At 28.1% G+C, this 14977-nt stretch overlaps 2 protein-coding genes across 2 annotated transcripts in view; both read right to left on the bottom strand.

The window, feature by feature from the left end:
• Nucleotides 1–207: 207 nt before the first annotated feature.
• On the bottom strand, nucleotides 208–5646 carry LOC126846797 (lysosomal acid phosphatase-like). The gene is made up of 8 exons (XM_050586595.1): nucleotides 5496–5646; nucleotides 3496–3645; nucleotides 3269–3361; nucleotides 2279–2527; nucleotides 1851–2015; nucleotides 1580–1709; nucleotides 840–1048; nucleotides 208–529 (listed from the first exon to the last, which is right to left on the bottom strand). Exons 2-8 carry the CDS (start codon nucleotides 3607–3609, stop codon nucleotides 386–388), a joined length of 1104 nt encoding a protein of 367 aa, XP_050442552.1. The 5' UTR covers nucleotides 3610–3645; nucleotides 5496–5646; the 3' UTR covers nucleotides 208–385.
• A 5149-nt stretch (nucleotides 5647–10795) lies between these two features.
• Nucleotides 10796–14977, bottom strand: part of LOC126847159 (muscle-specific protein 300 kDa-like) — a 114144-nt gene continuing 109962 nt past the window's right edge. The window contains exons 120-125 of the mRNA XM_050587255.1: nucleotides 14783–14948; nucleotides 14517–14717; nucleotides 13712–13846; nucleotides 13159–13425; nucleotides 12749–12807; nucleotides 10796–11851 (exon numbers count right to left, since the gene is read on the bottom strand). Coding sequence (XP_050443212.1) covers nucleotides 11638–11851; nucleotides 12749–12807; nucleotides 13159–13425; nucleotides 13712–13846; nucleotides 14517–14717; nucleotides 14783–14948 — 1042 coding nt within the window. The 3' untranslated portion in view covers nucleotides 10796–11637. The remainder of the gene's footprint in view (nucleotides 11852–12748; nucleotides 12808–13158; nucleotides 13426–13711; nucleotides 13847–14516; nucleotides 14718–14782; nucleotides 14949–14977) is intronic.

Raw genomic sequence — 14977 nt, 5'->3', positions numbered from 1 at the left:
GACTATAGAATTTATCTGTAGGAAACATTTATTTATTTGTAACTTAAGAACAGAGTCGACGACAAATTTTATAATGTGATATGATCTTCAACAATCCGTTTTAGTACCGAGTACCGTGTAGTACATACCTATGACTACAAAAGACAAAAGACGTGTTTGATATTCATACGACTAGCCTTATGAAAGTTGTTCAAGAAAGATAGGATGTTTCAATTGTCTAAAGTGGTTATTTATTTTTTAAAAACTACAATTATATGTATATAATGTTGTTGAAATACATTGAGATACACGTTTATTACGTAGGTACATTAAAACTGCAATAATATAAGTTATGTATAATTATTTTTCATAAATGGCGTATAAATTATTGAGTATGCCAAAGTTGTTAAGTATGGCATTCTTCTTCCCAGGTTTTTGTAAATTTGTTGTTGGCGATGTTTATAAAATCAGCAACTTTGCATGGACTATTACAATTTGATACTGATAATTCTTCTCCTTTATCGTCATCCCAATTTTTTAGATAATATACCTATATGGAACACAGTAAAATGTGATAATAGTTATTTTACATACAGAATTTATTTATCACGATGATCCAATAGATTTGTATATAAATTGTAAGTATACCTGACAGATAATTATAATACACGCATGCATTTATTCAATACACATACTTTTTAAAATTTTAATTAACTTAAAACAAAACTCTATGATGATAAATAATAATGCTTGCTCCAGAAACCTGTACCTACTCCACTCGATCACGATGCGAAACGACATTAATATAGTTGTATTATAATTATTCATTACATAAAAAAATCAATGCAAATAAAATTTACCTTTATGACATCTTCATCGGTATTATTAAATCGGTAAACATGAAAATGCAGGGAAGCACCAAATTTCGGCGTTTCTATTAAATGTCCCGAAACAGCTGCCGTTAATAACATTATACTAAAATCATGTCCTGAATACATATACATTTTTCTCTTTTCTTCACCGCTAGATTTTTGTTGGATTTTCAATGTGATTTCGTTTAATAAGGGCCCTGAAAAAACATTATCATAATATAAAACAGTTAAAAAAAAATTGCATTAATTAATTGAATTTGTTTCTTTTTTTTTTCGTTGAATGATACTGACAGCATAAATATTTTTTACAGTATATAATTTTGATAACATTATTTAAATTTAATATATGAAATTAAACAATGTCCAAAAAATAATAGAATTCTTAGATTAGAGTCTAAAAAGATTAACTAATATAAAAAAAAATAAACGAAGGAATTTGAAAAACTCAACATTTTTGTAGAATTAAAATAAATATTGAATGGCAAAAGAATATACCTATAATTGCACTTGTACACGCTTGGTGTATGGGTACATAATTTTCTTACCTACTTATATCTTACTTAAATTGGAAATTGATCGACAATTTAATTTTTATTTAATTTTACACACAGTTGTAGTAAAACAAATTATATATTAGAATTTATAAAAAAATCGATTAAAAAAATGCACAAATATTCAATATGTATTTTTAAAATACAAAAATATAATATATAATAAAATATTCGTACCAATCATTAAGTTTTGTAATTTTGTGTTTCCGTTAAAATTTCTTCGAAAATCATCACTATATAAAATGGCTTTCAATTTTTCATAAATGTTGGGTTTAGTCCATTCTGGAAGTTCCAAGCCAGCTGCTAACTTGAAAAAAATTAAAATACATAAATAAATACAATATAATTGTTTTAGATAAACACTTCATATCAATTTATATAATATAGTCCTTGACTAATTCGATGATATTGTAGAATTATAGGTATTAGAATTTTGAATTTCATTTACTTGGCATGTAAACAAGTCGAATAACATGGTTACATTAATGCTGTCAATAGGTTGTCCACATTTTTCAGATAGGTACACTAATAATGGCTCTAGTGCTAAAGTGGCATTCTCGGTTAAAGAAGCTCCTTTTATGAACGTTGGCATGAATGACGGACAATTTTCAACCTGAAAAATGCAAGGGAGTTTTTTTATTTTTTCCAAAAGTCATATACTGATAAGATATTAATTTTTAAGATGTCAAATATGGTATTATAGTGCATGTAAGGCATACAAATGAGAGATAACAGATGGTGTGATTGTTTTTTTTAGATAAGGCGAAAAAAGTTACTCTTCTGATTGGTGGTATATTGTAATATCATACTATTAAGCAGTAAATTAGCATGTTGTAAAATTAGAATATCCTACTCACGATTGATAATGCTACTTACTTGTGAATCACTGTGATCTGGAGATCCGCCATAAACGGGAATTGGCTGCCATAATGTTTCTTGATTCGACCATTTTTGATAGTTAGTCGGCGGATAAAGTCCTGTTAATACCATAGCAGCGGTCATGTGCGTCCGTGCGACATTCGTAGTTTTTGTATAAATTTCATTATCCAAATACAATTTACTGAAGTAGTCACCGTAAATATGACGAAAAATTTGCCCTTTGTAGTACATATGTTGTTTTCCCAACTGTAATAGTAAGCAAAGTATAGAAAAAAGAATGAAAGAATGAGGGTACAAGTATAAATAGTACGTAATTTCAATTGTTTGTACCCACAAACAAAAATAGTTACAGCAGTCTTTTGATAGAATTAAAAAGTGGAATAATTGGAATTGGTTTGTATTTTAAACGTTTTATGCCAAAACTACTAACACATTAAAGTATTAGCGGATTTTTAAATTTTGCTTGACAATTTTGGCATTTTGGTAATTTGTTTTGTTTGACAAAAAGTAATTGGATTTTTAAAATATAATTAGGTTTTCAAAAAAACGTAACAACATTTTTAATCTGATATTATCACACACTTCATTTATACATATAAATTACCTATCGTAACTATTAAATAGTGAGTATGTATTATTATACAGCGTATAAATATTTATTAAACGATTTTAAAATCTAGTATCAAAAACCGTAAATATTTTATGGTATGACAAACACAAATTGCCAAGACTCGAGCTTTAAAAAACTAGTATTATAATTTTAATCAGCTAGAGTTCCTTTTTTTTAATAACATGCATTATATGTACTGGAAGGGCAAAAATTAAAAAAAAAAAATAATTTATAATTTATAATATTATAATTTAATAAATACAAACGAACAGAAAGTATTTAAAAGACTTTTTAAATGATTCATACTCATAAGTACTTACAGTTACAACACAAACTAAAACCACTTAAAACCGACATAAGTTTTCACAAATATTTACCTTTGTCAATTCGTTAAGTCCTTCTGGAAAAGCATCCTTATGAGGATCTGTATTGTATGTGATCATCGGCGCTCTTTCGCCATGTCGGAAAAGCTGTAAAACAGTGAGCTCTCATAAGGTAAGCTAATGTATTTTTTTGTTATTTCATTAGCATTGTGTTTAGTTGTCAAGATTTTGTTGGAATTGCTAATTAATTATTAATTAAATGTATTTATTGAATTACTCACGACTGTAGCGAATTTTAAGCTGGAGTCTGCCTTAGGTATTTGTCCGTAGATAGCTGTTGCTATGACCATAAAGTAGATGGTAATCAAAAACATATTATTGTAGTTCAGTGACATTGTGTATGCACTAGTAGACAGTATTAATACTGTTTACTGAAATGAAAATATATAAGCGGTTATGCTATCGGCGGCATAATTATTGTGATGTTTTGTTGCATTTAGGGATGGGTATACATTAGTTAAAACAGACTATAATATAATTTGTGTAATTTACACATGTACAATGATATAATCTTACGTAGGTGATATTAATGCATCAGCTATGGATAAAACAATATGCAATTATTCATATATTGCATATTGCATTATATTGCATTCATATAATTACACTCGCCTTTTTTAGATAATAAAAGTTTATCAAAATATTATACTTGTATTACAAATATTAAAGGACGGTTTGTTATTTGTTATTGTACAAAAAGGCATTTTATAAATAATGAGATTTAGAGAAAATATATATATATATAATAACTTGAACCTAATTAATATGAAATATATGGTGTACCTAATCTATTAGAGCTTTGTTTATTATTTCGCTTAGCTGCCAAACTAGGTTATTAATAATAGGAAATCACACAATTTCTTTTGCTATTGAAAATAATATTAAATGAAAATCGCAAAGTTTTGTTGACTAGAAACATTTCAAATAGCGTTAAGTATCTAAATTTTTGCTAAAAATGTCTTAATACATGAAATAAAATAAATATTTTCTTATTATGAAGTTCAAGGAGATGGCAATAAGATTACGACACTATCTCACATGCGTATAATAAAAAAATATTGGTTTATAACGGTTTAAATTAAATTAAATTTTTTATTTAAAGAATATTTACAATAATAATAATACTTACAATAATAATAATATTTACAGCTATAATAAGCAAATAGTTATATTATTATATATACAGAAAAAATAAAATATGATTTGAGAAGGATTACAGTCATCCAGTGATAGAACTCAACGTGATTTTTGGTTTAAATTTATTATTTGACTGCAGTATCTATGTCTTTTGTTGGATTGTCTTCAAAAGTAGGATTGGTCGGTTGGCAGAGTTGGACATTTTTTATTCGAATAACGAATAATACTTAATTTATAAATAATTATATAAATTAATTTATTTGAATAATGTATTTATTTGACCAAATTTAAGATATTGATTTAAATTATTTTTTTATTTTTTTATTCGAGATAATCTAAGATGATTTATAAAATAACAATACATTTTTTTCATTATGTTAATAATAAAATAAATAGCCCAAGAGAAATAAAATATTAAAAAACCCTCGTAATAAATCATTGGATCAAAGTTTTTTTTAATTTGAATAACAGTTTTCCAATGAAAACATTATTTTCAGTCATTCAAAATATTATTTACATGTTTTTTTTATTAGACAAAATCTAAGGTGGTTTATTCGAATAATTTATTCGACCAAATCTAAAAATATTATTCGACGGGTATTAGAATAAATTACTAAAAAAAATATTTTTTAGATAAAAAATTGTCTAAATAATGCTCATTTCTGTCGGTCGGGAGTAATTAATATTGTTTTATGTTTTCGTTTTAAAAATGAGAATATTTGTCGGGTAAACTTACGCGTTTATTGACAATTTTCATACGAATAACAGTTTGCCAGTAGTTATTATCTCAAACTAATCGAGTCCGTAGGCCTAATGTATAGAATTAACTGCAAGACAGGTTTTACAGACTAAAATAATGTTGTGTGTCGTTAGTTTACCGGTAAGTACCGCAGAGGGATCATAGAACCTAAGGGGTGGGATGAGTTTGAGTTTCATTAGGTGGCCTTGTGGTTAGACGTTTACACAATGTGCCATGTCGTTTCATTTGGAGAATCACAACAGTATTGAATTATCTTCAAATATACTGTATAGTAATTATTTATACGATAGAAAATATGCATATTTTATAAATATTTCAAATTACCTTAGTAGTATAGTAGAATACTACTATATATGATGTAGGCTTGAGAATATGTCGGTATTATTTTAAACGAAAGGTAAAACGTTGAAGTCAGTTACGGCTAACACTTTGACGGACATAGAGCGACTGATGCCAGGCAATTTTGGGTACTATCAAGTATTTATCAAGCTTTATATACTAAATGGTACGTAGTTATTTTTTAACTTTTAATAATTAGCTTAATTAGTCCGAACAACGTAAATAACAGACAAAAACATGACGAATCACTTTCAATAAAGGTGAAAATGGATGTAGTAAACAACTGAAATCAGCATATTTTATTGATATATTAAAATTAATTCATTTTTATTTCAGAGCGTAATAGCGTAGTGAACTTGGACCTTAGCGGTGTTAAGATTATTAAATAAATATTTTTGATGAAATTCTTACAATCAGTATTAAAGTATCAGGTCGAAGAAACAAATAACACAACTTTGTTAATATTTAAAGTTTACTGATGTGATTGAGTTTATTTTGTAAATCTTCGTAGTGGGTACCAAAAGTGGAAAAATATCTCTGCTTAAATTTTAATACATTTTTAAAAAAAATGTATGATGACCGTTGAAGAAAAAAAAATAATGAACTGTTTACTTAATTGATTCTAACCGCAATATTAGTATTACATTATTAATGTAAGTTAGAAGTATTAAGTTTAAAAATCAAACTATATACGTCATAAGTCTAATACTGTTTTAGCAGTACCTTACTTAACCTTGTTCAGGATTTTTTCGGGGGAGGGGCCATGATTTTGAAATTATAAAATATTATGGCAACAATATAACAAAATTATAAAATAAAAAATAATAATAATTAGATAGTTAGTTGATTCATTCCGATCAATTTCAAAAACTAACTTTTAACTTTTACATAAAACTTATGACTCGCATTGCTTCGCGAAGGTCATGATATGCGTGATAAAAAGTATGATCACAAATAATAAAGTTCACCTTTCTGACCCAGAGTACACTGTGGTGAACTTGTTGTTTGGTTCATTATTATCAAAAAATGTACACGCGCAAAATCATAAGTAAAATTAAATATCTAGCGACTAATTACCATTCTCCTCAGTAAAATCTAAAAATCAATGGGTCGCTTAACGATATTAAAATTATAGGCTAAACTCTACTTAAATGTCAAGGCAAATTGTCGAGAACGGCCATAATACCTGTTATTATAATAATATACGATAAACGATAGTTGCTATTTAAAAAAAAAAAAACTATAGAACATTATTGCGTATAAGGTACTTCTTCTTCGTTTTGTGATTTATTCAATTTAATGAAATTATCCGTATGGTATAAACCCAATTACTACATGTATTAGAGTTAGTGAGTAAGTGTGTGTGTGTAAATGTGTGGTAGGAATTCACAGTATTTTTTCATACTTCCTTGTTCTGAAAAACTCATTCGCATTTTATTTAGTATTTTAATTTTTACATATTGAACCCCAAGTAGATGCATACAGTGTATAAATAAACACTTTTTAAATTAAACTTTTACTCAACTCTTTAAATTCATAGCTAACGTGATACGATAATAATGATAATACCGAAAATAAGGTACAATTCAAAGAAATATACATTAGACACAAATGGAAGCCCACGCATAAGAGTTAAAAACTCTTCTACACTTATATATTTTTAGTTTATTTAGAATATTTAACGAATGTGTTTCACCTTAAACGGCCATTTAAGATATGGCCCCTGGTAGTATGCCATATATCCCTCCACAGCGATTTTAGGTATGTTATGACTTTTCTTTATCAGGTGACAGGTTATACATGAAAGCCAACCCCGGCCTTTGCTGTTTGTAGAGATTTGTTTGCTGTACGCGATGCCAATACAAAACATATTAAAAAAGAGAAAGAAAACGAAACGGTGAATTTTTAATGACACAAAGGTTGGAAATTACTTATTTGTCTGGTAACGTTATTGTATGTAGGCATTGTCATTACTAAGTGTTATTTAATTGGTTTGTTTTCGTTGATATCTTTTTTGATCAAAGAATATTTTTTTATTTTTTACGTTGACAGGTAGAATAAAATAACTACACACATCCAAAACGCGGACGGACCTATAAGTATTATTTCGTCTGAAAACAATACATTCACTCTTAAAAAATAATTAAAATAAACAATATAAGTGCATTTTAATATCGGAGATGGTGAATATTATTAATACACTTAATGTAATACTTAACACTTTTTTACGAGCGAAGTATTGTTTTTATAGTTTTCCGTTTTTAATGTTATTTTTAAATTGAAAAAAAATGTTGTTTTCGCGCTATTTAATTGATCAAAAATTGTATAAACATACACAACATCTGTTGTTTCTTTCGTATAGTTTTCATAATTCTGTTTCTATTGGTTGATACTTGGTGTTGTGTTTGTTTTTTCATAAGTTATGTTAGTTTCAGACTTTATAAAACTCATCGAGAGACTATAAAAAAAAAATCGGCCAGCAAAATGAAATTCTAAAGCACCTAATTTTTTTGGAGAAAAATAGCAAATTTTGTTAGGCCAATTTTTAAGTAAAACTGTTTTAATTAGATAAGTATTAAAGTCACTTGGTACGAAAATGGCATAAACTTAGTTTTTTAGTTTTAAAAGGAAAATTTGAGGATTAAATTAAAAAAATTATACGCAACACTAAAAACTTGCTAATAATTATTTTTTGTAGTAAAAATAATTATAATATCATTTAAATAATTTACATTTATAATACATTTAAAAACGTTAACGATTATTATTATTATTTTTTGGCCTTTTTTACGAGTTAAACACAAATTCAAGTTTTTTTTTGGCCGCTTTTTAGAACTAAGTTCCAAAACGATAAGTCGCTTTTTATTTTTATGCTCGAATTATTCTTTACTTACTTAAAACTTGACTAAATCATATTTATTAAACTTATTGAAATCGTTTTACTGAAAAAAAGGACACATTAAAAAATTGCGTTTTTAAAAGTTGGGTGAATAAAAAGTTCATTACAAATGGCTTCGAAGAAATGTATTCAATTTTGTCGTAAAAAGCAAACAGTACTTGTTTACTAGTTATTTTATTTACATTGTTTTGACAAAAAAAAAAATTTGCAAAAATATTTTCAACACAAAAAAGGTTTTACGTTGTTCGTTGTCGCTATAAACCCGGATTTCTGGATCTAAGTGAAAAGTGTTGTTTAACTTTTAGTAGTCTTTATCTGTAAAATGAACTTGGTTTTGTACAGTGTTTTACTCATTTCACTGACCGAGATAGACCGAGAAGTAATTATTATTAATACTTTATCACACTATTGTACTGTTAAACAATTATTATGCTTCTCGATTCAGTTACTGATTAAATCGTTACATTTTAAATAATTCGATTAATTTCTTTTTGTTATGCAAATTCTATTGACATTCATGGTGTAGGTTTCATTGTCGAGCATACTAAATACTAATATGTATTTTAAGAACCTGTTTAAAAATAATAGAATGTAGGCAGTAATGTGTTGTTTTGTTAGGTTCTAAAATATAGTACATTTAATATTATTAAAAAAACTTTTTAGGCAATAGCAAAAGCATGGAATTACATTGCGCACGATGGCCTCGGCTCGTACTCATTTTATGATTACAGTAAAAGCTGTGAACGTATTTCTAATTTTGATGCATCAATTTTTTTGGGTAAATTTCGTCTGAAAATTGATATGTTTGATTATTCAAAAAGATCGGATCGCCGTAACCAATGTAAACTTTATTTGTGATTTTTCACTTATTATTTAAATTTGAGACACTTATTAAAACAAGGGCGCAATTCGGCTTTTTTTTGCAAAATGGGTTTTCCTTTTAAAATTTTTATTTGGTATCGTGGTAGAATATTGTCTCAGCATGCATACCGGAACGTACTGTAATAAGAAAATATAGTTTTTATTTACTAGTAAAATGGCCTATTAATATAATATTGTGCATGATATTGAATAAAAATGTCATTTCATACACAGAACAAGTGTTTATATATAAATTTTCAATTTTAAAAGTTTTGATTAAAACAAATACCCAATTTTACAACTTTTAAAAATTCCTTAGGCAAAATTAAAAATTAATATTTTATAAATTAAATCAATTTATTAATTGTAATAAATTAAGCAAAATTATAAAGTTTTCGTTAAAAAAAAATGTAGAAAAATAGTTTTTTAGGTCATCTGGAAAAAACCAAAATTTGAAATTAAACCCTTGTTTTAAACAATTTTGTGTTCAAGAGGACGCTACCCAGGCCATTGCTAAGGAGTACAGTATTGGCAGTTTTTCTGAGAAATCTTAATTTAAAGTTTATACTATGGTGTATAATATTATTAATAAGGTTACTATATTGATTGCCATTTTTTGCTTGAGTTATCAAAAAACTAATAACGCTACCCCGTGGATAAAGTTCTTCTCTATTCATAGTGACATTTGTAAACCGATACTGTTAATACCGCCCTCACTTTCTTGTCCTTCGCTAAACCATTTTTCAAGGATAAAATACAGGTGGGTCGCGTCCTCTTAATCTGGCCAAAATATTAACAAAATAACATTTTGAAGACATACATTTTTTTTTTAAGTATAGATGGAAAAACATTAACAAACAATTAAATACAAAAACCCGAGCTACCCGAATATAATATAAATTTAAATTGCACGTTGTTAAAGACATTTTTTTTCTTATCAGAATGTGGTATTGTTATGATTGTTATGATCACAAACTTATAACAGAGTACCTATTTACTATTAATTTAAAAATAACTTTGGTTTTGTAGATATGCATACTATATTGACTTTTGCGCAATGCATAAAAGCCATAGTTGAACAGGTCCCAGAGACTATAAAAGAATTTATCGATTCAAGAATTGAAGCCAGACAAGCAGAAAAACTAGAAAGAGGGAATAAAAAAAACAGAGAAGAAAAAGAACTAGAAAAGTTGAGAACAATTTTATTGGAAACGTTCCAAAAACGCACCACACGCTAAATGTCTACAGTAAAAATGTCTACTTTCTTTTCGTCCACCGTCAAATGGTCATATTTTTCCTAAACATCGTGCTCAATATTTATACTATAAATACAGTTAAACTAAATATATAAGTGAAAATAGTTTAAAAACTAACGTTGGAATCTTTATTTATTTAAGCGACATGGTGTTTCAGAGCGTTAAACAGTTCCAGTATAGTTTACTTATAAAATTAGAAATCTTAGGCGATCAAAAACTAATACCGATGAGTACATGTAGTATGTAGATTAAAAATAGACGGAGACAACATTTTAAAATACTTAAAGTTTTATTTAACAATAAATTGTAGCATTGTAACATAATATATAAATTAGTCAGGCAAATTAATAAGTAAAATAAATGTATTAAACAACTTATAAACAAAACGTAATCACTATATTTAGTAAGGTTAATAACAATAATATATACCTAGTACAGTATAGTATGGTAGGCACTTATCGGTCGTCGTATATTACACGATTAATTAAGTAGATACAATATTTTAAGAATATAAAACGCTTTAACCAATTTTATTGTACAAATTATTTCAAATTTACAAGCACTTACGTAATACGTTAAAAAAATATGTTTTTTAATTGACCTTTTTTATTTGTTTAAAACGTGTCTATACATTAACGTTCCATTTTTGATTAAATAAAACATAACACGGCGTTGATAAGAGGTATGTGGCGCATTATTTTTCATTAGAGTAAAACAGTGCCAGACTTTTAGCTGGTATATTTCTTTTGTTTGTACCCTGTTTAGCGACAGTTTATCTTGTTATTTTTAATTTATATGTTATTACTCTTATACGTTGTCGTCTAGCGCCGGGCTCATTCATCATAATAATATTATGGCATAGACACATTTATTTAGTTTAATAATAAAATTTAAAAAAAAAATGATTTATTTAATAAAATATGCTTAAAGCGTTTTTATTCTTTCGATTAAATAAAATAAAAATAAATAATAATAATTCCGATAAAAAAATATGTATGATATAATTTTTATTATTTTGATATCGATATCTGGGATAATAAATATTAGGTTTGTTTCGTAAAGTCAACGCGAAAATTGGATTTCATTTTGGTGTCGTAACAAGTGTACCCGTTCAAACGGGAGGCGGTCCTCCTGGATACCGGAGAAGTGGGTATAGACTCCATGCGATGTTGTTGGATTCCATGCAGCTGAACTCCTCGTCGACGACAGGCACCAAAGAAGCAGCGCCCAAAACAAGCAACATGAGTGCTTGGAAAGGCAAAGAAGCACGCATAACTCGTCCGAAAAATTGGTAACCTCTTCTCAACACCGTCTCTTCACCAGCACTGAAAGTATAACGTTAATTTACAGCCAATGCACACTTAAGTAATAATACTTGTTAAATTCCGAGGGAAAATAAGTTAAATGTTTTCGCCTATGCTATTTCTTATTTCTACCACAAATGTGAACAATTGTTCTTTGCGTTTTAAAATATAAGGCATACCATTAAACGCTATAGTTCTGTAGCTTTTATGAGGTCGATGGTAATAATCGATAAGGTATAATACTATGGTATACTTATTTGTTTGGGCAAAATATATTCCAATCGAGCTAACAAAAAGTACAAGTACAATTAGGTAAGCGGCTACACGAATATAGGCACACATTTAATTAATTAATCTCCAAATTTAAACTAAATAACTGTTTCAAAATGACAAAATATTGTGACTTTCTAAATGTCTGATTAAAATCGATTTTTTAGATACTTTTTTTATTGTTATTTATTTAGGTTTTAATTATATAATATATATTGAAAATATTTGTAATTTGGAAATTGAGCTGAGTAGGAACTATGAGTTGACTGAGTGGTTTGGCTATGTCGAAAGAGAGTAGGGAAATGAAATAGTAAAATAAATAAAAGAGATTAAAGAGTTTTTGAGATAGAAGTAGAATGTAGATGGTGTAGGTATGTAGTAGGTGTTATGTTAAACCTGTGGAGAAAATGTATGAAGAAGAAAAAGGATAGAACAAGAAGAATAAGGAGCGGTAATGTTATATATTATATTTTAAATTTGTTTATTTATTTATAAAACGAATTAGGTTTCATTCAATTTATTCAAATATAATGTGTAATTTGTAATTTAAATTTAACGAATATTAAATAAATACTTAAAAGCCGAAAATAAAATAAAAATGTGTATTTGATAAAAAATAATACTAAATAATTGTGCATATATATTTACTTTGTGGTGTTTGATTCGTCTTCGTTGGATCGATTCAGAACAGTGCTTGTATCGTCAACCTTAAAATGGGAACAACAAATTATATAAAAATTGTGCCAGCTTATACGAAAACGTGCACCGTTTTAAAACAAAATAAAACACTAGCGATTACCATACATAATAATATATAATATCTTTATATGTACAACATGATAATAATAACATTCCATTGTTGCAGAGAAGCTGTAAGCGGAATGAATATATATTATTTTCATCCGCCAACATGTGTATAATGAGATAATAAAAAAATAGAATTAAAAAATGAGTTTTTGTACCTACAACATGAATAATTGTTTTTACTAATTGTTAATCCAATGAAACTAAATTAGTATCGTGTATCTTTAAAAGGTTTACTCGGCTATAAGTTTTACCTGATGGAGCCTCCTACACGTGTTTTCTGGCGTCATGTCGTAACCCAGCACCGTGCCCAAGTTTATGGTGTAGTCGCCGGTCATGTTAATAAGAGCGTTCACCCTGGCTCTAAGATGTGACAGCCTCGAGTGAGAATTTATGATGTTCTGGTCGTCGTCCGTGGGGACCTTTAGTTCGGACTTTTCGTTGATTTGTCGCAGCCAATCAGAAGCTTCAAGCAAGGATACGATTCTCGGCTCGCACCTTTCTAACTCCTTGTGTATGTTCTAAAAATAGAAGAATGGCTGTTACCAGAGCTCTGTTGTGCTAACGAATGTAAATGTGTATAAAATATTCGGTCGAAACTACTGTTTGTACGATATTATGTCGTTATTTTATTTAGTTTTTAGTCTTTTGACGAAAATATGTAAAGGTTATTGGTTAAACAAAAATAATACAATTTTGTAAAATGTTCTAGTTAAGGGTAATTGTATTAAATTATTATCAAACAATAGCCTTAATATCAATATACTTGGTGGTAAATAAATGTTACACTGTCACGTGTTGACTTACTTTGAATTTGTGGAACTTCTCTGTTATGACCTCTGTGGTTTCAGACAGATCAATTGGTTCGTTTGTCTTGATCGTATGCTCCGTTTTGTCAAGCCAAGTGACTAGTTCGTCGATCATTTCGTAAAATTCTTCATTCTGTAAAAACAAAAATTATGAAATATATTATGCTAACGGTAGTTAGTCAGTCCTCATTACCAAGAATTAGTAATAAGATTAATTCAGTTATAGGTAAAAAGACAATTGGTAATAATTTTATTTAATCGAACATTTGAACCCCAACCGTTAATCGTTAATCTTTATTTCCTGTTTAAGAGACTTCTGATATCTTTGATACCTCTGGTGTGAAATGGTTATGTAAATACTAATTACTATTGTACAATTAGTGGGTTTTAATTAATTTAAAAAAATCTATGTTTTTCTGTATTCGAATAATAAACTATATAGTATATATATTTTTTTAACTTTAAGCTTTATATGTTTATAATTGTTGTAATAGTTATTAGTTATCGACGTATTGGTATTTTAAATAAATTAGCGTCATAGTCAGATATTGAAAAATGGGATATTACACGTCATAAATAACTGTAGTAAATGTTAATCTAATTATTATCGTTAGAATTTCCTCTACTTGACACTCAATGTCTATTGGTATGATAAAATTATCATAATTGAATTATATTATACAGCTATATGGTTATACTAATTATTATCTCCGAATGAGTAATAATATAATTCGGTAAAATCAGAACTGCTGATGACGATTGTTTATAAATATTGATGATTTCATTATAGCTTTAATTTTTACCTCCATAAGAGCCGTTTGTAACTTTGTCTGCCATTCCGTACAAGCCAAAGACACGCGGTCCCATCTCGAGTTAGTAGCAGACAAATGGTTTTTGATTTGTTCGGCCCTTTCTTTATCACTGCTGTGCTCGGCCAAGTGTTGACCAATCACGTTCAGTGATTTAACGATGCTACGGTGACTGTCTAAGTATAAGAGGACTTCCTAAAAAAAAAAAAACAAAACAACCCTTAGTCTTAAAAAAACGTCCAAATTTCGGTCATACGTACTCTGTGTTCTTGGATAACATCTTCTAGTTGTTCAATATTTTTGGGTGGCATTATTGGTAGTATGCTTAACTTTGCTTCTGTGGACTGTATCCAATGCTCCAAACGCCACATGTCGTTGTCAAACTGGGACCAGCTTTGTTCGGAACACAGCGGGCAGTTGGTCACACTGTTGTTTAAAATATTATTGAAATGAAT

This window comes from Adelges cooleyi, unplaced genomic scaffold (assembly GCF_023614345.1).
Source record: "Adelges cooleyi isolate 19-005CV unplaced genomic scaffold, UGA_ACOO_1.1 ACOO_flye_CR_arks_rails_tigmint_CR_PRNA_9, whole genome shotgun sequence".
In the NCBI taxonomy this organism is placed as follows: Eukaryota; Metazoa; Arthropoda; class Insecta; order Hemiptera; family Adelgidae; genus Adelges; species Adelges cooleyi.
The sequence above is the reverse complement of the archived record's forward strand: the minus strand, read 5'-3'. Positions and strand labels throughout refer to the sequence as shown.

What these genes read in the sequence shown, in the direction of transcription:
- LOC126846797 (XM_050586595.1), bottom strand. Translation starts at nt 3,609, where the DNA reads ATGTCACTGAACTACAATAATATGTTTTTGATTACCATCTACTTTATG. An exon ending in GACTTAACGAATTGACAAAG is followed by an intron (nt 2,528 to 3,268) that starts GTAAATATTTGT and finishes TTACTATTACAG; the next exon opens with TTGGGAAAACAACATATGTA. An exon ending in CCGATGAAGATGTCATAAAG is followed by an intron (nt 530 to 839) that starts GTAAATTTTATT and finishes TGTTCCATATAG; the next exon opens with GTATATTATCTAAAAAATTG.